Below are 22,896 nucleotides of genomic sequence, written 5' to 3' on the forward strand. Positions count from 1 at the left end.
CCCGCCAAGCGGCATTGCTAATGCCCATGTGAAGAAGATACAGGTCGAGGCCGCACACTCCCCGTGGCAATGCGTTATTTTATTTCTATACCGCGCGGACTGGAACATCATTTCCTCATAGTCCGTACGCAGAAAAATTTAAAATAATAAACTCCGGGTTAAAAAAATAAATAAAAATAAAAATAAAAAAACCAAGAGCAAAAGCAGATGTATTATAAAGATCACCAGGCACTTAAGAACTGAGTAGCTTATTCCTCTTCTCCCTGCGCTTAAGCCGCTCAACCCGTTTCCTATGCATCTTCTCTGCCATCTTCTCATATCGCAACTTCTCCTCTTTGGCGGCCCGGCGATCCCTGATGGCTTGTATCCGCCTCTGAAACCAAACCATCAGTTATTGATTGGATTTTTTTCTTTTTTCACTCCCAAAAAGAGTATATGAGGACGTTTTGAATTGCACTGTGAAACGCACCTGACGTTCAGCCTCTTTCTCATCCTTCATTTCCTTCTCCATTTCCTTCATAGCTTCACGAGCTTTGCGTTCCTTTAGGCGTTTGGTGTAGGATGTTTGGCCTGCGGTCGGGCGGAAGGGGGTTTTGTCCCCATGCCAGTTCTTTCCTGTGAGGTGAGAAGGGAGATGACAAGTAAGCGCACATATAAGTGATAGCAAGCTGGGGCAAAATATGGAGGTGGGCTCGTACCATTCTTCCGCATGCCTTTGGGTGCCTGGGATGCAGGCTCAGGGCTCTTCACCGGAGCCTCGACGGCGGCAGACATGGTGACGGAGGGGAGTAGTTACTACGGTAATATGAAACCGGGTACATTGGAAATAGCAATTGCAATCTTAAGAGGCCACCGACGCTGAGGGGGGGACCTGGTGGTTGTCCGTCCGGCTGCTCCTCGTGTCATTCCCGCAAGAAACGAAAATGAAAATCCCTTGAGGACTTACTTCCAAGGTTGTCTATGTGGGGCGGAGGGATCAGCGCTAGATTGTATCAGGGATAGTGTTATCTTGGTACCATCAGATAACCGGATCTCGGCGATTTATTTCACCCGAGAGCGCTGTGCTAAACCCAATCTGGTAACAGAGCCCTGCTCTCCAAAACCTCATTCTTCAGACTCACGCCAAACCGAGCACTGTGACTCTGATCCCCGCCAGCTCCAAAATTGCGCCACTGTGCACTCACAGATACACCGCATAGCACTCCTCTGGACACACCCCCATCCACTTCTGCAGCGTGGCTTACCTGTTCTTCCCGTCTCGGCCCACCTGCCTTGGTCTGTGTCTGATCTGTGTGGCCCTGGCATTCCCATCATGCTCTTCACTTCCGTATGATGTCGCTCAACTACCATTCCCCTTCCCATATCCCTCGCACCTTATCTCCTTCACCCTCTCCTAGCTCAACCCCGTATATCTCCCAGAATTCTACAATGTTATTCCGATAACACCTATTCCCTAATTACCTTCACTCTTCTTTTCTCCCCTCTCCTCCCTTCCCCGCCGTTCTGTCCAGGCGCCCACACAACCATGGACACTGTGAAACCGCAGATTCCGGGTGCAATTGAGAACCAAATGGCGGTGGAGCTGGCTGATTTCCCTACGACCACTAATCATGGCGTCGAAGCTTTGAAAGATATCATATATGGATCTGTAGGTTTTGTTTTTTGTTCCTTGCTCTCTCGCATTTCATATCCTGTGTCTAGTAGTTTATTGAAATATGGAAAATAAATTTCTGAGAATATTTTGTATGTTTTCTAATCCACCACTGATTTTTAAAACCACATAGATCGCTGGAATCGCCGGAAAATTCATCGAATATCCTTTCGACACCGTGAAAGTTCGTTTACAATCCCAACCTGACGGCCTCCCACTACTATACAAGGGCCCCATAGACTGCTTTCGCAAGTCCTTTCAGGCTGCCGGCATCAATGGGTTGTATAGGGGCATCAGCGCCCCCCTCGTCGGCGCAGCGCTTGAGACAAGCAGTCTCTTCTTCAGCTACCGTGTTACACAGGACCTTCTCAAAGCGACACTCTGTGCGCCGGAATCTTCCGGTGGCGATTCTGCAGCTGCAGGTGAATTACCGCAGTCCACGCTACTCCTCTGCGGCGCAGCATCGGGTGCTTTCACATCCCTCCTCCTCACACCTGTAGAGCTCATCAAGTGCAAGATGCAAGTTCCCCCTGAAAGCGGTGCGGCCAGCTCGAGCTCGGGCTCGCTCGTGTCTAATAAAAAGGCGCCCGGGCCCATCTCTCTAATTGTAGCCGTGTTCCGACACGAGGGCTTACTTGGCTTCTGGCGAGGGCAGATGGGCACCCTCATCCGCGAAACCGGCGGTTCAGCGGCATGGTTTGGTAGCTATGAAGGCGTGTTGGCCTTTTTCAAGAAGCACAACGCATCGAAGTCCTCGGCTGCCTCTCCTACCGTTTCAACTACCACCTCAATCAAAGCTTCTTCAAGCACTGGTGGTACGGTCACTGGTGCAGGCAGCGGCATTGATGTCGCCGGTAACGAGCCGCTGGTCCACCAACGCCTCCTCGCCGGTGCTGCAGCAGGGATTAGTTATAACTTCATATTCTATCCTGCAGACACCATCAAGTCACGCATGCAGACTGAAAACTTCACGCATGCCGTCGGCGGGGACAGAGCCAGCAGCAGCCGTCCAACGTTTTGGGCTGTCGGTAGGGCTCTGTGGAAGCAGCAGGGCCTGGCGGGATTATATCGTGGTTGCGGGATTACTTGTGCACGCTCAGCGCCTAGCTCTGCGTTTATCTTTACGATTTATGAGGCCTTGAGGCGGTATCTTTGAGGTATATTTGTGCTAATACTGCTGACTGCCAATGACTACTGGCAGCCGCGCACATAGGCATCAAGGTGCTCCTGTTGATTATTATGAAGTTTGCTACTATTTTATACCCGTGAGAGTATCTACTTTTACTTTTTGTTCCCCCTTTAAGGTTGATACCCTCTACATCCTGCCCATTATTACCTCTCTCTACCCAAGACTCTTACTGCATATCTTTCATTTGCCCGTATTTGGACTCGACTAGCTTATCCTCTTATCATATATAAAACTACTATCTGGCATCTCCATGACCCGGCCAACATTCCTTTCTCTCCCTTATGCATCTTCTGCCTTTATGTGGGAGAAGGGAGGGTTGCTCGTTTCTTTTCTTTTCTCTTCCCTCGGGGCATATATATCAATCAGCCACGGCGAATTGGTGTTTCGTTTCATATATCTGTTTCTATTTCCAAATATCCACTCGGGCGGCACCCTCTTATTACTTATTTTCTGCCCAGTGGTTTTAAAATTGTGTTTCTCTTGGAATTCTTGTTCATTCATATAGATCTCATCATGGGTAAACATTTTCTGGATACATATTCAAATTTCAGTTCAGTCCCAAATTCAGAATCCATTTTATATTACTGCTACTCCCTTTTTGAGGTTTGTTGGAGAATAGGCTTGAATCAGTAAAAAAAAAAAAAGGAAAAGGAATAAATTGAGCTTGGGAAAAGGATAAAGTAAAATAAATAACTAATCCAAGTATGACATCCGGGGGGCTTTTTTTTTTTTTTTTTTTTTTTTTTTTTTGGAATTTTGGAATTTTGTATTTCCTGCCCTCGACAGACGGAACATCTGAACGTCCTTTTTCATTGATTTGCACCATTTAGACTTCTTCTGCGATTCTTACGAGCGTGAGGGCGTAACACCGTAGATAGTGTGAGGGCTCCGGTTTATAGCGGTTCAGGAGCTGCTGTTGAGGGGTCTGTTAAGCTTTCCTGTGCCTAACCACGACTCTATCAATCGTGGCTCGCCGTCCATCCGCCGTAAGGTATATACTAGTATTCCCCTCTGCCCTCATGGCATTTCTTTATTTGGCCTTCTTACATATTTTTCCGCTTAACGCTCAGTCGATCAATTCTCTGAAAGTAAAACCGCACTTCGTTCGTTTTCCATAAAAAATGCCTTTTAATGTTTCTAGCTATGTTTCTTAGTAGCTCACTCGTGGCTTTTGATATCTAGTTTCGCAACTTCCGATGCCCAACTTCTTGAACATGCATTAAACAAAGAACATCCACCGAAAGCCAAGCAATAGTTTTAAACTTATGTTCTGATAGCACTGCGCATTGCCACGCAACCAAACATTCCTCCAGCGATGCCCACTAGTAACCAAGTATCGGCCGCAGAGCTTCAAACCCTCTCCTCGAAAGCCATCGCTGCGAAGGAGGCAGCACATTGTTCGTAGCTAACTCGTCGTCCAAGAGTTTACCTATTCCTCTCTCCTTATACACCGAAGTACCTGTCTCTCTCGCTCTCGCTACCGTCGAGCTAACATTCGATGCCAATGTAATAGGCCCATACTCGAAATTCCGCGTGGGTGCCTGTCTCCTTACGGAGGAAAGGGAGTTCATTGTCGGCGCCAACGTCGAGAATGTTAGCTACCCTGTCGGCGTGTGCGCGGAGAGATGTGCTTTTTCAACCGCTGTTGTAGGCATCCGAGATTACACTATGCTTTCCCCTTCAAGCTCCTTATGCTGTTTTCTATTACCTTGCGTTCCTCTTGATATGGGATCTAATCGTTAATCTGCGAACCCTAACCCTTCTGTACATGTATAGGTAGCCGGACACAAAAATTTTAGGGCCATCGCCGTCGCGACAGACATTGTCCCGGGTGCATCCCCGTGCGGGATGTGTAGGCAGTTGTATGTGGAATCAGCGCTGCCTTCCCATATCTTTTTTTTTTTTTTTTTTTTTTTTTCTTTTGCCATATTTCTTATAGCTGAAATGATAAACCGTATGCTAACCTTGAGCTCTCTCCGGTCAAAAGCATGAGAGAATTCTGCCCTCCTTCTTTCCCAGTTTACTTGTACGGAGGGGATGGCAAATATACGGTGAAGACAATGGGGGAGGTATGTATTTTTTGAAAATCGATATCTCATATCTCCTGGATTTTCCGCCAAAGGATAACTTCTCCAGCGTGCTTTTCGCCTCTGAGAAGATGCTAACTGGACGAGAAATAGCTTCTCCCACATTCTTTTGGGCCTAATGATCTTCCACAGTAATTTCAACGGATTGAGAATTTACTCGTTTTTGAACGGTTACCCATGATGAGAAACTACGGACATCAAAAATTTCGGTTGAAGCTGTAAGGGATTGTGGATTTCGGGACTTTCTATTTTGATAGCGTTGGATAGGCCTCTGATATCAAGAGACGCAAATGTGGAGGAGGGCTAACTACTGGAAAAACAGACTTTGTTGATTGCAATACACCATGAAACTAGATGAAACTGCCTCAATTTTGGAAGCATACCTTTGGTTAAAATTTTAATTGCGTATCTCGATTTTATCGCAGAGATAATGTTGCTAAATTCAAATATCTACATGAAACATCAAATCCTTCCAGCGAGGCCCAGCTCTCTCTCTCTCTCTCTCTCCAACAAACGAGGATAGCAGTAAGGATGCCCAGTGGGTGTTATCAGCAACCCTAAATGAAGTCTATCCATGTCGCATTCAGGTCGTCCGTTATGGACCGAACCCCGCTCACCCGCTGGATGAGAATTGGGCAGGGATACGAGCAATAAAGCCGCCTATTTTCTCATCTTCAACTTCGAACACACCACCGACAAATCTTCGTTATGAAGACTTGGCTGGAACGCCCATTGTTAAAGGTGGAGAATACCGGATGAATTTCATGCTATCTTTGTGTCATAGCGGGATACTATTATTATTATTATTTCTACACCGCCTAACCTATATGGTATGCGGCAAACCTATGTTAATTGAAAGAAAAACCTTGTATTCAATATCACTGGACTAAAAATCTCTTCTTCATTAATTGTCTTTACTTCAGTTCTCTTTCTGCAATTTTATCAAGGATCAGTCAGTGCTGTTTCTGAGAAATAAAGAAAACAACTCTCTCTCTCTCTCTTCATCAATCCCCTTCTTCCACATCTGCTGTGTGTGTCTCTTCCATGCTCATGTTTGTTGCAGCTTTCCTCTTCACCATTCACATTTCATTTCAAACACCATCATATATTCTGTCAGTCTCAGATTTTATATTCTTCTAGAACATGAGTTAATGTGAACTGCTGTAGAATGTTTTGCTGAAATCATCAGCTTATTAATTATTTGATATTTTCTTTGATGTTTAGCAGTGTAAGGGGCGTACTTCGATTAATGACTGGCACTATTCTATTGTGACGGATGTAAAGCTTGTGAAAACAGAATTTTCTACCACCCCCTGATTATTATTATTATTCTTCTATTATAGATGTATGCAGTCAGTGACTATGACATCTACCTGAAATACTTCAGGATTTTTCAACTTAAGAATAAGCTAATATACAAAGTCAATTTAATACATGCAATAGCAGAATTCCAGCTCAGAATCAAACAACTATTCAAACTATTCAATTTAAGAAAGAATGTCAAAAGAATAACAACAGATCAATACATTTAATTTAAAATAAATGAAATAAAGAGTATATAAAACAGCAGCTATTAAAAGAAAAGAACGCATTCACAAATCAAATTTTTCAAAACAAGTTAAAATCAAAAATAATCAAAATGAAACAAATTTCAAAGTAAAAAATGTGACAGTGAGCGAGCGGCCGGAAATGGTGCTGTACACTCTATCTGGTCAAGCGCTGTCCGCGTATGGTCTAGCGCGGTCTGATGCGGTCTGGCGCCACCCCATTCAGGCATGGCGCCGACCGCCCAGCCCCGGAGGCGCGCTGATGTCATCTGTTTGTGACTAGTTATATAGTTAAAGCTGCTTTGACTGCCTCTGTTGCACACACACTTCTGCATCCTTATTTCCCTTCTTCCTCTTTTCATTCATTGCCCTCTCCTTCTCTTCTCTGCCCCTGTTGTATCATTACCCCAACCCGCCCTCAGTTTTTCCGGTGTGGTATCTCCTGACCCACTGCTACTGTGTCGCCACCCGACTGTACAATTGCTCTGATTTTTGTTTGCATGGTTGCGGCGGAGGCCTCTACAGCATTGACATCAACATTGAACCTCATATATGTTATATGTGTCTTTGCCTTACTTCTTGCTCCGCTCCCGCTACTGTGACTTCGCTCTTTATCGAAGTGATACATGCGATTGCCCCTATCTTTCACCACCCCCCCCCTCCCTACTCTCAACATGGAAAAAAATAGAATATTCTTTCTTTTGTATTGAACAGTTTGATCTGACCCACAGTTCTCTGATTTCTCTATAACTCTCTTCTCTACTGCTTCTGATGTGCCTCCTGCTCAGCAGTCAATGGCAAAAATGCCTCGTCTCAATGAGACCCCATGGGGATGGATGAGTGGCCAGCTCCAATTTGCGGCATCACTGAGCCAGCACTGTTTCTTACCCAACTCTTCGAACTCATTGTTCAACTTGTCATTTGCCATTGCTCATGTGTCGGATCAGAAATAATGATAGAGAATGATTGATCACATGCTGTGTTTTCAGCCTTCCTCCTGCCTGTGGTTTTGAGAGATCTCAGTTTCAGCTTCAGTGTGATGACCTTGTGATCTGAATCTATCAACTTTGATAGAAGATCTCTGCAATATATATATAAGTGAGCTGAAGTTGCATTGTTCAGTCATTCTTACATCAGATTTTCCAGAGCTTGTCTGCACTGCATACACCATGTAGAGATGCAAGAATAGTGTGATATGAAAGGAAGTTGCAAAGGTGAAAGATGTGAGGAGGCTGTGTAAATGAGACTGCAGCTGTATATATGCTCAGCTGTTGTGTGCTGCTCATTCTCACTCTTCTTGAAGGATTCACATCTGATTCATTCAAAGTTCTCGCGTCTTCCATGCTTGAATTGTTTGAGTGAAATTGAATTGAAATGAAAGAAGGCTGTGACGCTGCTTCTGTATTCATTTGACAGATGATAAATGTGGCTGACTGTTACTCATATCTACTTGAATTATATTCTGCTGTTGTGTGTGCAGTTCATGCATTGGAGCGGACGGCTGCAATCTGATGACTGATGATGTTTGATTTGAAGAGTCTGACACTTGTCAGCTCTCTTTGACAGTGTAGATTTTTTCTGATCAATAGGGCTTATATGAAGGAACAGAGAGAATGAGGTTATCATCAGATCAGTGAAACTGTATATAAATGCTTTTATTTCCTCTGTGGATTCACTACTGTCATTTCAACAAACTTCAAAGTGAGCTCATCATCTCTTTTATCAATATGTGTAGTGACTGAAACATCTATACCCCTTCTAATTCTTCTTTGATGGTTTTCAAAGCTCATCAGTGTCAGAACCCCTCTAATTTCATGTATCTTTCTTCTTCAAAGTCTGTGCTCATCAGTCATCAATCATAATCTTCTTACTTTATACTCTCTACATCTGAATCTCTTCAGACAGCCTCTGCATCTTTCACTCACTCTTAAATACTCTTCCACTCTTTACTCTCTCATTCTTTTCTCTTCAGTCATTTTTTATATGTTCTATCTTCCCCCCCTCTCAAAGATCTGAATGAGAACCAGTCCCGGGTGGAGGATACTTGCATGAATGATTTTGATGAATTCTTTATGGGACTTGATGCAGCTGATTCCAATACATCTCTGTGCATTTCCATTCTTAATGATGCAGATGTGAAACACTTGAGTTTATATTTGAATGATAAGAGACACAATTCTCTTGATAGATAGCTGTCTTACTCTCACTTTCTCTCTCCTTCCTTCTTTTTATTCCATCTGATTAGACTGAGTTTTAATATCAGAGCGCCTCTTAAACTTACCTGATGAGAATGAGGACAAAGGCCAGAAGAAAGCTGATGAATCCTTATCAGACTCTTTGACTGCTGTAGAATGCAGCTTGGTCGGATCCACTGGCACGAACTCTCTTCCCACCGATGGTGTTTCACCACCCGTAGTGGATTCGATCCCGCAGGCTGGCTTATTGGGCCTGGGGTCAGATCAGAATAGAGATCAGAATACATCATCTAGATGAGAATGGCTTCAAAGCAGTCAAAGTGATGACTCTCTACCCTTCAATCCACTGATTGTGGTAGACTCTGATGACAGCATTACAGACAGGTCCGCTGTTGACAACAGCACCTTCACATCTCCCATCAAATGAGACACTTCCAGCTGTGCTACATCCATATCTCACTCTCCCAAGGCGGATGGTGGAAGCGACGAAGCCGGCACTGGCATCGCCGGTGTGCATTCTATTTCACTCAAAAGACAACGCTGGAACGGGGCCGGTACCGGTGCCATGCACCCCATGGTGGCCGTCGAAGTGCCGGTCATCGCGGATCGCCTTGAAGAAGGCATATCAAGCCGACTCCGGGCCCGCCAACAGAAGACCCGTGCACGATCGAGGTGTGAGGTCCCCGATACCCAGGACTAGAAGCTTCCCGCGAAACCCGTGCAGTGTGTCGAAGATGACACGACCATGTCCGACACAGGTGGCTCGAGTGCACATTCTGATGATACAGACGGCGACTACCGCGTGAGCAGTGAAGAGGATGCCTCAATGAAACCACCTTCAAAGCACCACAGGCTTCCCGCACCACCATCCAGCCCTGCATCGCGCCGTCCTTGGTTTCGGATCCCAAGAGCAGCAGCCGCTGCAGATCGTGAAGGTGTTGAACAGAAGGACAGCAGAGTGTGAATGATGACTGTGAAGGACCATTCCACAACCCTCTGAAACATGGATCATGGTCTGGACACACACGCCCACTTCTGACCTTCAACAATTGATGATGAGACATGCAGTTGCTCTATGTTGTTGTTGGCCTGAGGGGAAGCCATGATGCTGTTGTCTACAGTGGCCGGATTCATTTTCAAGATGGTCACAGACCGGCCAATGACCGTCTCAGATCTCACAGACAAAACAACAGCTGCAGCTGAGACTGAAAGAGATTACAGTGAATGGAAGGTTGAGGGTCTGAATGAGAGAAGATGTCACTGAACTTGAGAGGAGGAGGTCTGACTAGTGGCTCTGAAGCAGGATGGCTTCTCCTGAACGGAGATTGAGGAGCAGTTTCCATAGAGACAACTCAGCTCCTTGCAGCAGTGGTGGTATATAAAACTTCAGAATACACACGCAAGCAACCCACCCACCGACAAGCGGGGGCAAGAGTGGAACTGTAAGCGCGCCCATGCGTAGAATGTGTGTTGCAATGGGTACTTACTGATGCCCTACGAGCCTACCAGGTCGTGCGTCGGCTGGTGAACCCCTTCCAATATCGAAGCCGCCCACACCCCTCGAAACTCCACATCGCTATCCCGGCGGACAACCACAACCAGCAGATGATCCGGCCACACTGAATGTGAAACTCTGCACATCATCTCTGTCCTCAACAGTGACTGCCATGTGCCCAGTGTGCAATTCTGTGGTCGAGGTGGAGGTTTCCAGTGCGTTCAATGCCGTCAACAATCGCATATGAGTCCACGAGCAGCTGCGGTTCTGTGAGAACCATTGAAAGGAGACCGCATGGTGTGAGTGGTTCCAACTTTGCTATCCCATCATTTTGTGAGACTGTTTAGATTATCAATTGACTCAATTCCATCCTCATCTGTGCTGGATTCTCAATGATACTGAGTACCACTTCTGCTATGAAAGCGTTGTATATAAAAAAATGCAGAAGTATGACAGAAAGATCCTCTTCTGAAACATTCTACACAGTATTGATTATTATAGCTTTAGAGATCATGAGATTCTGTGAGTGAAGAAACACCTTCTCCATATCAACCTCAATTTCAACCTCTCAAACCCTTCAAGAAACCTCTTCACTGACCTTTCTCTCAGCTCAGTGCATGTCATGTCACACTTTAAAGATGCCATCAACTCACTGACTGATATCAATGATGTGATGTTGAAGTATGAAACTGTTATGTATGCTCAGAAGGTATTGGTTTCTGAACTGTTGAAAATGTTGATTCAGAAAAACATAGAAGTTGATGTCAAAAGAGCTCATCAGATTTTGAAGAAGAGCAACAAGATCAGAAAATTGTTTAATCTTGAGTGAATTAGAAACATGTAGTTATTTGTTAACAGTAATACTATAACATACTGATTTAACGCAACTCAATGATCAGCATTGAACCAACAGAGCTCAAAAATCAGTCAAAGACATAATGTAGTAAAAGACAACAAAAGCAATTCACACTATCAATACATTGAATCTTCATTAGTTTACAGCATCTGAGTGATAATGTGCATCTTTAATTTAAGTATATGTCTGAGTTTCTAGATAGACTTTATCAACATTATCTGAGTCATCTATCAGCTTTAACGTTAACGTTAACTAGTTAGTTATTCTAATAAAGTTTAGTCAGCATTAAACCCTGTTTGGGAGCTGATTCAATAATATTTAATCTCAGCAATCTCTGCTGTTTTTCCCTTTTTCCATTTCTTTTCTTTTCACAGTGACAGCACTCATCTGATTGCATTCTGCCCACATTATCTTTTATTATTTACATGTGAAATCCGCTGTTAGATCTACCTTCTCCACAGTCACCATGACAATTAATTATCACACCTCTCATTTAATATTGTTTTTATGATTCTTGAGAATCTGTCTGACTTTGCAGCTTTATTTTCAGCTGTTCAGTTCTGTCAAAATTTTTACTCTGCATTCCAAAACTACAGCTGTCAGATTTTGAAAGCAATATTTTTAAATCAATGTTGTTCCATGAATAAGTACAGCTGGGGCAAGGTTTTTCAGGAGCTAGCTTTTATCATTTGCAAAGATTTCATGGTAAGAAATGATGCTCACTTCATTCTTGAGATGGTCTGGGAGTGGTTTTTGCAGATGAAGCAAGAGAAGATGTTGATATCTATTGCAGTGAGTTTGACCCATTTCTATGTTCTTAATGAGCACATCAATGATGCAATCGACCTTCTTGAAAATATCTGCTGTGGTGCATCCCCCTTTAGATGGTTGATGTTGATACATTCCAAAGGCACCTGGCGTCACTATAAAGAGGTGCAGAGATGGAAGAATATGATGTTATACTCTGCTCTACATCAGCTAGCAAATCTATATGCTGAGAAGAGCTGTGATAATGGATCAATTCTGAGAATTCTACACAGTTGCTGACTAGAGTATGAGGAACTGCCAACAGTCTTGTTTGAGGAAAAGAGAATCATCTACTCAACCGACTCCAAAACTTTTAGCTCAGAGGATACCTTGGTGGACGGCATTATAGGCTATGAGTACTCCCGCGCTGGGAAGCAGTTCCGGTGGTCTGACATTCCTCTTGTTGTGCGAGCTTGCCAGCTGCCTCACCCGGTCCCATTTGGAGCCACATTCCTTGAGAATAAAACACGCCTCGAATTGTTGACCATGCGCCGACTGTGTTCTGCTCCCCAAATAGGTTTGCGAGGCAAAGGAGGCACCCGGAATATGAGGAGTGACAAGCGAATGCGATCTCATTCCTGGCGCTACCGGCGAAGACGCTGTTTAAAGTGCAAGAATAATGTCAGATTTTAGGTATCATAATGGCGGTAAATGGGTGTTGGCAGATAAAGTATTCGAGATATCAATGCTGCTAATTTCTTGTTTCTGCCCAACATGCGTTGTTTGTTCCTCTTTGGAAAGGTCAATAATTTATGGAAGGTAGTTAAATCAAGAGACAATGGTCGCAATCAATACCGCTTAGTTGTCCAAAAATACTTATCCAAGGCGCGTCATCCGTGTTATCTGTTGGGCGTCTGGGTGGTTGTATTGATTGCTACCAACCTTTGGGGGAATGCAGTGTGCGGGACCGTACAAGGAAGCCCAGCCATTGCCACTTTGCATACGGACTTCCTGATTTTCCGGATGCCTATTCCTTATTGGCGCAAAGCAAGAATAGTTGTAATTTTGACCACTTGATTTAGCTAAATTATTGCACTTTCCATCAACATATCCGAACCATAATTATCGTCCGATAGCCATCGCAACAGAAACAGCCCAAGTATATAAGGACCCCGTAGAGAAAAGATTACATATGCCAACCATCTTGGGCAGCAAGCATGCCGAGGTACCACAGTGCCAAGAGAACAGTCATCTGGGGCTGTTCAGCGGTACCTCCGGATGTGAATGGGATGGGTGGAACAAGCTCAAAGTTGCCGCTGTCAGCCGAGGAATATGGTAGTCTTATAAGCTCTGAATGGTAACAGCATATTTGGGTAAGGCCATCGGTCAGACTGCATGGAAATAGCAAGTGTTCACAATTACGTTGCCCACGTCCAGTTATCACCAGCCAACGTCTAGCTACTCCGGAGGTTGCTGCCTAAAGGCACACCACGTTTTGTACCAACCTTCATGTGCCCAATGTGTGAGTCCAGGGGGGCTTCGCTTGCTAGTTAACAAATTTCACCACTTTCTCGAACGGGGTACACACGACGCTGACAAACAAGACAAACATACCAAGGTATCATTAATATCACGTGCGTCACTTCCTTGTCTCGACGTCAAAAAGTCACAGACCGTCTTTCGCCCAGCGACACAAACCCACTTTCGAAAGGATCTAGGTAACGATGGAACTTAACAATATCAAACCTTCCGAGATAGTTTTCAAGGTGAAGCTTTACGCCTCCGATTATTCGGTGATATTTATTGTTATTGTTCATGGCCAGGTATGTGTTATGAAGGTGGTAAGTAAGATCCTCCGAGAATTGCTATGGTCTGTTACTGATGGTAACAGCATCACGGTCGAGGGCCACGACGGTACTACGAACCGAAAGATCGTGAATTGGATATCCATGTGCTTGAGTCTGCCGCCTATCGGCGGCTAAGGGATCGAGGGTTATGTGAACGTGGAATTATCCCTCGTTTCCTTGGGACGATGGAGAAGTTCGATCCGAAACTATGCCAACCTTAGCTGAAAATGTTCCTTCATGATAAATACCTTCCTAGCGCTATTTTTCTGGAGTACATACCGAATCTTGAGATGATTCATCTGCACAACTATACACAGAAACGAAAGGACAACTTCCTCAAAGGCATACAGGAGATACACGGAGCAGGAGTACGGCACAGGGATCCGAAACCTATGATGATCGTCAAGGACGATTCGGAAAGAGTTGTTTGGATCGATTTTGATAGAGCAGAGACTTACAACCTTCCAGTCACCGATGAACAAAAAAGGCTTTTGGACGACGAGGAGGAGATTGTTCTTGGCTTCTGGGACTGTTTAGTAAGTGCACCAATTGCAGCTCGCCTAAGGGGGTTCGCGACCCATTCTAAATTTCATTATCTACTGCAGCAAGCCGATTGTACAAAAGGGAAACTTGATGAAGCGTACCTTTTCTACTGCACTTGATCGAATCCTCTCGATTGGTCCCCTGGGTACCCGTGTCAACGCGTGAATAACGAAAAAGGGTCATCCCCATTGGGTACATGTGCCCCGACGCACGGGTTGAAGCTGCTTTATCAAAACCCGGCTAAAATACTCCGATAGTATCTTTCCTCTATCTAGCTACAAATTATTTCGCATATGGCTCATATCCCACCATTCCCCCATCATCATGGTTTACACAATTATGTACTGTATGGATGAATTGGTATTACAACGCTTAGCTATACTTGTCTCAGTGATCAGCAGCTGAGGCTTAACAAGGCCATAGACATGGCGCGGTAATGCTTGAATTCTGCGTAGCGGAAATTTGCACCGTGGACGAAGCACAGTAAAATCCCGGCCGGTGGTTCTTCCAGGGTGTCCACTGCCTCACTAGATGATGCAGTGACAAACCACGGCATACCGGTCTCCGGCTTTCTTTCAAGCTACGTGCTACACTATGACATTCTGTCACGAGGGGACCGGCCGGCTCGACTGCGAACGGTGTGTCGAGCCCCGGTCGAGAAGGGCGGCCGTCTGTCGTGACCGGTATACGTGTGCCATTTACCTCGGAGGATGACGCGCTGCTGAAGGAACTCAAAGAGGACGGCGAGCCATGGGATGAGATCACCAAGCGCTCCCCGGGCACATCCAAGGCGACTCTGCAGGTGCGGTACTCCACCAAGCTGAAGCATCGCACCCCGCCGCCAACTCGCAAGTCGAAGTCGAAGTCGAGGCCGAGAAGACCTGGATGCCGTTGAGCGAAAATATCCCAACGGCTGCTACAACGCTGCCATAGGATGAAGTGGCCACTTCCGGTGTGTCCCACGCCAGTGTCTCTCCATGGAGTAGGGAGTAGGGGTGGCTGGTTGAAAAGGTAGTGGATCCTGGGATCAGCGCGCGAGGGGGCAAATCAATGGGAGATCACGCAGGGGGCGGTGGACGCGGGATTGTAAAGCCAATTGGTTAGGATCTTCGTCTGTGTATTTGCCAATATCAATTTACTATGCCTGTCTTGATTGTTTTCTTGTTTGCTTCTGTTCCCTTCGTTTGATCTTATTTTGCTTCTCATATTTCATTCCGGCCCAGGAGCCCTATTGATATTGCCTATCACATTCCCGCCCATGGTATGGCATTTTCTTTGTGTGTTCCTTTGTTCGTGTCTTCATTTGTTTGCTCTTCCCCCTCTTTTCTTTGTCTCTCACTTAGGTTTTTCTTCGAACCATTTCAGCTATTTGTCTAGCTCTGGAGAGAAGTATAAAAACCTCCCCGGTTCTGGATCTCTCTCTCTATATATTTTAACAGTAATAAATCATTACTCTGCAAATCGACTGGAAATTTGCGTCCCAACAGAAATCCTTTCGCTCTTCTCACTTGCAATCGGAAGTTTTAAAGCATTCGCCGCAATGCTGAATGCCGACCATGGCGTGCGAAAACCTTTGTCAACCTCCTCAGACGTCAAGGGCGGCGATACGTCTCAGCAAGACGAAATCATGGAGATCCATAGCCAGGTGCCTGAGATGATGAAAATATTTAAGCGGACATAGAAACACGGAGTAAAGAACAATATGATGCCGATCTACGGGCCTCCGTGAGAGAAGATCTGGATGCAGCGCGTAACATTTGAGTGCCAGTAAGCAGTATTTACCTATCCAGTGGGCTTTATTGCTGATCGTTCAGCAAGGTACGTCGAAAATGACTAATGAATGGAAGGAAAGGGACATCGAGTTATTGAGATTGTTGGTTCCCTGCTGTGGCTGTCCGTGAGATAAAAATCAGACGCGGAAGACAAAGTGACTTTTTCTGAAACCCAATTGTTATTGCTGGTGGATGTGTAATTCAGGTACGAGTTGCTGTTACTGGATTCTAGACCTAAACATTCGGGTCTTTCCACGCTTGCTATATAGCTTAGTTGTGAAAATTAAAAATATGATAGGAAAATTGATTGGTGAAATATCAATCCACAGGCAAAAGGAAGAACAATTTGACCAAGGAAGGCAACAGCACCTTCTTCACACTGTTTCTCAAGGGCCTGTTTGCAACTCTCCTCAACACTGTTTTAGCACTCCGGCGCTACTCTAGGACCCTGAGATACGCCCAGTCAAGCCATTGTTATTACAGGGTCGTTTCGACATGCCCACCTGATGAAGTGGCCTTTTCAAGGATCCAACCCGCTTTTTCATCGGGCGCCTGTCTATGTCGGACCGGTGAAAGTCTATGATCAGGACCCGGCGCAGCTCGTCATTCCATAACATGTTGGCAGACCGCAGGTCTTTATGTACCACTCCCAGCATGCGGATTTCCTTCTTCGACCTGGAAATCTCATGACTTAGCACTTCCTTGTCTTTGACGTTCTCTATACTTTCCCCCGCCCAACCCATGAGAAGCATATGACGGATGTCCCCAGCACCAAGGAGGAAAAGGAACAATTTCAAATCAATCGTCCCCAGAAATACAGGGACAGCAGAACCCTGTGCTTTCTGAAGAACCCGGTATATTTCTGCTTCACGTGAGACAACTTTCCATAGCCCGGCTGTTGCCCCTTTCCAACAAGAGTGTAGCCATATGCAGCACAAGTGATCTTGAAGGGTGCACCATACGATCCACAAGTCCCAAATGGTGTGCAGTTATGATCAAGGTCACGATTGAGCTGTTCATTCAGTGTTTGCACAAGCTTCCTTGCATCGATACAATGTCGATCATCATTCTGGCCTCGCCGGTGGAGAGAAACATTAGGGCATTGATGGTCCAATTCACCTCCTTGTTGCAAACCCAATAAGCATCGCTGTGTACAGTAACATGCCGTGTGTTGGCTCTGGCCGCTCAATGGCCTAGAACCTACTGGGCGCGCCGATGAACGCTGGCTGGGCGGGGAGGACATCACTTGGCTGAAGCCCCGCTTCCGGCCGTGCGCTGCTTGGTTAGAGTCGGAGTCGGAAGAATCCATATGATCACTCAAAGGCGAGGTATCCATTGGTGCACAGGTGGTTTGAGATCGGGTAGCAACTCGATGGCCGGGCTGTAATGGAGATGATGGCAGATGTTCAGAGGGCATATATTCTGAGCTTGCATATTCCGATCCTGGAGGAGTTTGTTGCAGCTCGTCATCAGGGATTTGCGACCGTGTAAAGTCAAAACTTGTCTTCCATATATGGAGCTGGGATCTTGCAGCATTCCGCCACTTCTGGTCACGGATATCCGAGAGAAAGGACATCAGACAGAGACATAATATTCTGGCAATAGCTGTCTTTGACTGATAAAAGACCCCAGGATTTTCTGAAATCACATCCATGTTTGGTTCACAGAGATAGTAATAGAGCGTACCAGGGTCGTTGTATGGAACACGAAGAAGAACAATAGCAAATCCATTAGTTATGTAGGAGTACTCCAGTCAAGCTTGGATCATGACATGATACTTCTGAACCAAAACTGAGCAAGTCAGCTGTTCCGCATTATATCTCAGCTTTTCATCCTTGTTCAGCTCATCACTCTTGGGGATTGTGTCTGACTGAACAATCTCTTCCCAGAGCTTCATCGATCGAAGACCCGCTCGGAGATTTTCAACCGAGAGCTTGTGTGGCGGCTTATACTCGACTGTCGTAATCAAAGTATTGGTGGAATCGTTGATTCGATGAATACAGAATGAATCTGGTTTGGGATGTTTTGTGCTGGATTCATCAAGCTGTGCATCTGACTCTTCTGATGTCTGTAGAAGATTTTCATGATTTTCAAACAGAATCCCATCTCCAAGCCGGAATCTCTCTCGGGCATCAGGTATTTTACATAGCTCGGTTATGATATCATGGACATGATCTTCCACAGCGGTTCGCTCGTAGTGTTCCAGATCCTTTTCACTTCGTAGTTTTCGGCTAGAATACCGCCGACCCAGTTCATTTAGCACAAGAAGAGATGTGAATAGTCGAGGTGCGTCTTTTCCAGCTGGTTGGAGGTAAGTGGAAACCGAATCATAAATTTCTTGCAGTTGAACCGGACAACTTGACCAAAAGCGAAGGCTCGTTGGGCAGTATTTCCCAGTGGGTGGTGGAATACTCCCCTTCGTGGAGCGGGATGGCGTTCCAACCTGCAAAGGCCGGGAGAATGAATCATGACAACCTTTGATGAGCTCTTCTAGTGTTGTCGGCTGGCTGCGCACTCTTCCCTGTGCTTCCCGCTCTTCTGCCTGCCTTCGCAACTCTTCTGCTTGTCTTCGTAACTCTGCTTCCTGTGCCTCTCGCTCCTCTGCCTGCCTTCGCAGCTCTGCTTCCCGCTCTCGTTCCGCTTCCGCTCTAAGGAAGAGAGTCTTGTAATCTGGTGAGCTGTTATCGGCCATTAGAGGGATAAGAAGAGTGATATCAAAAAGCAAAATGGGCACCAGGAATTAAATGGCATAGGAATCCAGCCATCTCGCCAGAAACACGGATCAAAGTTTATCCGCGTAGCACGTCACGCTGTGTTGCAGGAGCGGCGTCTGGCATAGGGTTTTAGGCAAAGTTTTTCTCCCCGTTTGTTCAAGGCTGGTAGATTTCTATTAATTGGAGAAGATATCCAAATGACTAGCGCAACTCAAGTTTTGATTTTATCCAAGGCATGCTTGCAATCGACCCAGGGTGTCGAAAGTCCGCGGCTGAGCTACTGTAGCACAATCGGAGTGAATAGTGAATTATTATTACTAAGAAAACAGGGGGCATCCCGCGCGACGCTGGAGCAACATTTCCCTGAACTCCGGATCAAAGGTTTTCCCTCGTGCGATTGGCCAGTCATTTTCTGAATGCCCCTCAATAGTTTGCACCCAGCTATTTTATGTCATGTCTTCTAATCACGATCCTGTGGCAATAGCACTAGGAGATGAGCTGGAAAAGATGGTCCAGGATGTGTGGGTGGCGGAAGCAAAAAGATTTGCTGACACTACTGTACGCGGCAGTTCTGGAGTTTCGCGCTGCCCTACGCCTGCAGGCTGTTGGCGAATATCACAAAAAATCCAAGACAATTTAGAGGTCAGTAGCTGAATGGCATATATTAAAGATTTGATCTGATTGAAAATGTAGATTGAAATGAAGAATCCCTACACAACAGATATGGCTGTGTGTTTTCCTGGAACCTGGACAATCGGGACGCTCTACACAATACTAGTTCCTTTGAATTTTGACGGCACGCCAAAAGTTGGAGGAGAATTGATAGAGTGTGGCTATTGTTACAAGATACATAAAGAATGCCGGGTGGAGGTCCCTGAGAATGGGAAGCTTGTTGCAATTGTGATCAGATCTCATTGAACTAATCTGGTAAGTCCTCATTAAAGTAAAAATCGCTGTTCTGAAGCGCAATGTCCATGTCTGACCAGCCCAGAAACAAACAATCGTCCTGCAGAGCTCTATCCATGTCTGACAAATCTATAGGAGGTGGGAGCTCATTATCACTCTGGAAAGCTACATCGGTATCAGGCATGTGCCGGTTTGGAGATGTTCGTGCGTCGGAGATTGTTTGCCCGGAAGGCAAAGCAGGGGATGTAGAGTTTGTGTATTCGATTCTATTTTCTGCATTACTAGAATCATTCTCCGTGAGGTGACTTTCCCTGTCTGTATTTAATCGTGATATGAAGGTGTCGTGAATATTCGTGATAAGGTTAACATCATATCCGAGGCCAGAGCATATTTGGGGCATCCTGGAACTCTTTAGTAATGTTATTCTCCAGAATAATATGGTATTAGGAGCTCAGCTCACTCAATATTATCACCAATCAAACCCTTGATGATGCTAGGAATACAAAATGGTATAAATCCATCCTTGCATTGAGGTACTTCCGCTGCACCCAATCGCTCAGTGAACATTTTATGACATTCTTCCGGTGCGTCTGCAAGCCGCGCGTAAAGGTGAGGGCGCCGGGCGCCTGCAGCCAGCTGGTTAGTAGTGGTATGAAAAGTGTTCCAAGGATTATTTCGATGAACAGATAACTAAGATTTCCCAGCTCTTGTGGCCCCAACCCCGCTTTAGCAAGTGGGATATACATTGATTCACAAACATACAGCCCCGGCGATACCGTTGTAAGTTCTTAGAACTCGAGTCGCTTATGTAGCGGCGCATCATCCAGTCGATCGTCTCAACTGAATTACCCATGTAGAGCAAAACAATACAATAATTGATGAATACAAGTTTTTGGAACCTAAAGACCAGCGAGGAGAATACCGCGTTCAATTCAGTCTCAATAGAAAGCCTTCCATACCAGCACGCATGAGAGATCATCCCTTTGTTGTCCGCAGGATTGAGTGTGGGGAGCTCAAGCGGATCACCTCTGGCGCTGTCATTTTTCACAATGAGATTGACCGCTGGCGATCCGCCGAGCAGAATGCGTATTGCAGCTTGGTTATTCGCAACATCATTAAATCCAGCTTCTCTCTTTCTTTGATCCCACTTATCCATAGGTGGAACTGAGGCTAAAAAATTGTTCGCATCTGTTTTCCACTGAGGTACTGCATCAGGCAGCTTCTGCTTTTTCTTTGGTGGGCAGCCAAGAGTTGGGTTGTAGAACACAATTTCACATGTTTGAGCCGTACTATTGCTTTGGATGTTCGAAGTTGGGTTTAGGCAGAGCGACTGTAAACACTGAGCGGCCTCATTGCCTCTTGTGCTTGTGGGATGATTGGAATGTGTTTCATTCCCTCGAAAATCCCAGGAAGAAGTCGAGCTTTGGGATGGTGATAGAGGGCCATCATTGTGTCCAGGGTTCCCGATATGCCCGGAAGATGTTCTTTTTCGGGGAAACAAAGAGGATTGGTTTGGAAGTGAGGGCCGCGGTTGCAAGCATAGAGTGTCCTCGTTGCTGCTCGTGCTTGCAGTTTGAGTGGATGAGGTTGGGGAAAGGCAAGGAGCGGTTGCGTTAGTCTCACAGCGGGCGGAGTAACTGGAGAGTGTAGATGTCTGAAAGCACAGCTGGCGTTCAACAGACAATAATCTTAATTCAAGATATTTGATATACTCGGTATCGCTGCCCCGAAGGTCGAACAGTCGATGGTTACTCTCCATCTTCTCGGAATCTGGGTGTGGAGAAATGGTTGGGGCGAAAAATGAATAATGAATAAGTAACGGGCGAGCTAGTCCAGAAACAGCGACTCTTTAAAGGGTCGCTGTTTCTGGACTAGCGTTACTCTTGTACCATGAAGGTGAGCCGCTTGGCTGCCAATGCTTCGCTCGTCCACTTCATTCGCCGAGATGCCGATGGCACGGGCAACCCTGGCCTCCTTTTTTTAGGTTTGATAAATGGATCCATGCGAACCGAGCTCCTATTAGTTGCTTAGCGGGTCTCACTCGGAATTTAGTTCGCAGTTGTATAATAGAGCATGTGATATCGAATTCCAAAAGGACCAGCTGCGCCGTGATATTGAGCCCGAAATGGGTCTTTTGGACTTTCCTTTGCCCAATGAGGACAGTTGATTGCCGCTGGCGTATCATCACCCAGAACTATCTATGCCATTTTAGTATGTGCGGGATGCCTCGGGAAAGACCAGGAGGAGTGCAGCCAGGGGTGCCAGCCTGTGTCGACGGGGAAACTTGCGTCGACTACATTGGGGAGCGAGTGAGTACATGTCCAGCTTGAGTCCGTGCCATCCTCATGCAAAGGGATCACAACAGATTAACAACAATAGTGTAACTATTTGTACAGGCCCTGGACAACTGCCTCCAACATTTGCTGAAATGAGGATGGCATACCCCTTGTCTCGAAAAAGCCCGATTCGAGGCGCACAGAGAGTGGCCGCCCGATAGTTATAAACCACAAGTCACTCCGCGACGGATCATTTCAAAATGTACCAACTTGGCTGCCTTTTCTTACAAAATGTATGCTAACATCTCATATGCGCTTCTGTCGGCGGTGCTCATTGTGCTAAGTATGGTGCATCTCATCTTGCTTACTGTTCACCACCTTCAGCCTCATCATTTGTCTGAGATATCAATCTTCATTCTCTTTATCTGCGTCAATGCTGTTGTCATTGGCATTGGTCTATCAGGCTTAAGATGCGAGGGTGAGCAGTCCCTTCTACTGAGATGGTGATAAATGCTAAATGCATGTTTCAGATACGCCAGCATTCTACTATCCATTGAAATTATGTACAGCATTCCCTTTAGCTCTAGAGATACATTATTCCCAGCCTCTTAATTTCATCCTCACTAACTGCGTGATGTCTAGATGATCTGGCAAATCAAAATTCAGGCTGGCCCTCTTACAAACACTCTGCTGCATCAATTATTTCTAGGATATGGTTTTCTGTCCTCAGTGGTAAAGCTCGGGTGGATCTTATGATGTGCTCTTCTCCCTGATCTTGATAGACCTTGTGCTGATTGAGTTAGTTCGGTCGCCTACGAGGCGTCGGTGAAAGGTACAGCTGTGGTTGTGTCTATCGACTACACAATACTTGTACTTGCTGATTTGCTTTTTTGATGTGGAATTTGTGATATACCATCTCAGAGGTCTGTAATCTGTGAAGTTACAATGCATGCATTTCTTGTTATCATAACAGCAGGGTTTGCTGCAGACAGACTCGTCCATGATTGACTCTTCTGAATCAAAGTAAGTTCAGTGAAACCACAGCTCTCACTTCAAAATGTGCTGATATGA

At 45.6% G+C, this 22,896-nt stretch overlaps 8 protein-coding genes across 8 annotated transcripts; 3 read left to right on the forward strand and 5 right to left on the reverse strand.

The window, feature by feature from the left end:
* Positions 1-232: 232 nt before the first annotated feature.
* On the reverse strand, positions 233-774 carry HCAG_01891 (nucleolar protein CgrA; the record flags this gene model as incomplete). The annotated part of the gene is made up of 3 exons (XM_001544794.1): positions 233-373; positions 470-615; positions 699-774. The coding sequence occupies 3 exons, from the start codon at positions 772-774 to the stop codon at positions 233-235; spliced, it is 363 nt and encodes a 120-aa protein (XP_001544844.1).
* A 751-nt stretch (positions 775-1,525) lies between these two features.
* Positions 1,526-2,807, forward strand: HCAG_01892 (amino acid transporter arg-13; the record flags this gene model as incomplete). Its single annotated transcript, XM_001544795.1, has 2 exons — positions 1,526-1,648; positions 1,785-2,807. 2 exons carry the CDS (start codon positions 1,526-1,528, stop codon positions 2,805-2,807), a joined length of 1,146 nt encoding a protein of 381 aa, XP_001544845.1.
* Positions 2,808-4,155: 1,348 nt separating this feature from the next.
* On the forward strand, positions 4,156-5,062 carry HCAG_01893 (predicted protein; the record flags this gene model as incomplete). The annotated part of the gene is made up of 5 exons (XM_001544796.1): positions 4,156-4,237; positions 4,354-4,487; positions 4,617-4,702; positions 4,828-4,909; positions 5,021-5,062. 5 exons carry the CDS (start codon positions 4,156-4,158, stop codon positions 5,060-5,062), a joined length of 426 nt encoding a protein of 141 aa, XP_001544846.1.
* Positions 5,063-11,525: 6,463 nt separating this feature from the next.
* HCAG_01894 (predicted protein) lies at positions 11,526-15,715 on the reverse strand (the record flags this gene model as incomplete). Its single annotated transcript, XM_001544797.1, has 10 exons — positions 11,526-11,597; positions 11,744-11,943; positions 12,157-12,426; positions 12,772-12,849; positions 12,968-13,115; positions 13,382-13,481; positions 13,894-14,137; positions 14,259-14,298; positions 14,716-15,178; positions 15,666-15,715. The coding sequence occupies 10 exons, from the start codon at positions 15,713-15,715 to the stop codon at positions 11,526-11,528; spliced, it is 1,665 nt and encodes a 554-aa protein (XP_001544847.1).
* Positions 15,716-16,369: 654 nt separating this feature from the next.
* On the reverse strand, positions 16,370-17,265 carry HCAG_01895 (conserved hypothetical protein; the record flags this gene model as incomplete). Its single annotated transcript, XM_001544798.1, has 2 exons — positions 16,370-16,604; positions 16,748-17,265. The coding sequence occupies 2 exons, from the start codon at positions 17,263-17,265 to the stop codon at positions 16,370-16,372; spliced, it is 753 nt and encodes a 250-aa protein (XP_001544848.1).
* A 417-nt stretch (positions 17,266-17,682) lies between these two features.
* Positions 17,683-18,621, reverse strand: HCAG_01896 (conserved hypothetical protein; the record flags this gene model as incomplete). Its single annotated transcript, XM_001544799.1, has 1 exon — positions 17,683-18,621. The coding sequence occupies one exon, from the start codon at positions 18,619-18,621 to the stop codon at positions 17,683-17,685; it is 939 nt and encodes a 312-aa protein (XP_001544849.1).
* A 529-nt stretch (positions 18,622-19,150) lies between these two features.
* HCAG_01897 (predicted protein) lies at positions 19,151-19,561 on the forward strand (the record flags this gene model as incomplete). The annotated part of the gene is made up of 2 exons (XM_001544800.1): positions 19,151-19,285; positions 19,337-19,561. 2 exons carry the CDS (start codon positions 19,151-19,153, stop codon positions 19,559-19,561), a joined length of 360 nt encoding a protein of 119 aa, XP_001544850.1.
* Positions 19,562-20,005: 444 nt separating this feature from the next.
* Positions 20,006-20,705, reverse strand: HCAG_01898 (predicted protein; the record flags this gene model as incomplete). Its single annotated transcript, XM_001544801.1, has 2 exons — positions 20,006-20,175; positions 20,312-20,705. 2 exons carry the CDS (start codon positions 20,703-20,705, stop codon positions 20,006-20,008), a joined length of 564 nt encoding a protein of 187 aa, XP_001544851.1.
* Between the last annotated feature and the right edge of the window lie 2,191 nt (positions 20,706-22,896).

The sequence above is a fragment of the Histoplasma capsulatum genome, genomic scaffold, assembly GCF_000149585.1.
Source record: "Histoplasma capsulatum NAm1 scaffold_1 genomic scaffold, whole genome shotgun sequence".
Classification (NCBI taxonomy): Eukaryota; Fungi; Ascomycota; class Eurotiomycetes; order Onygenales; family Ajellomycetaceae; genus Histoplasma; species Histoplasma mississippiense.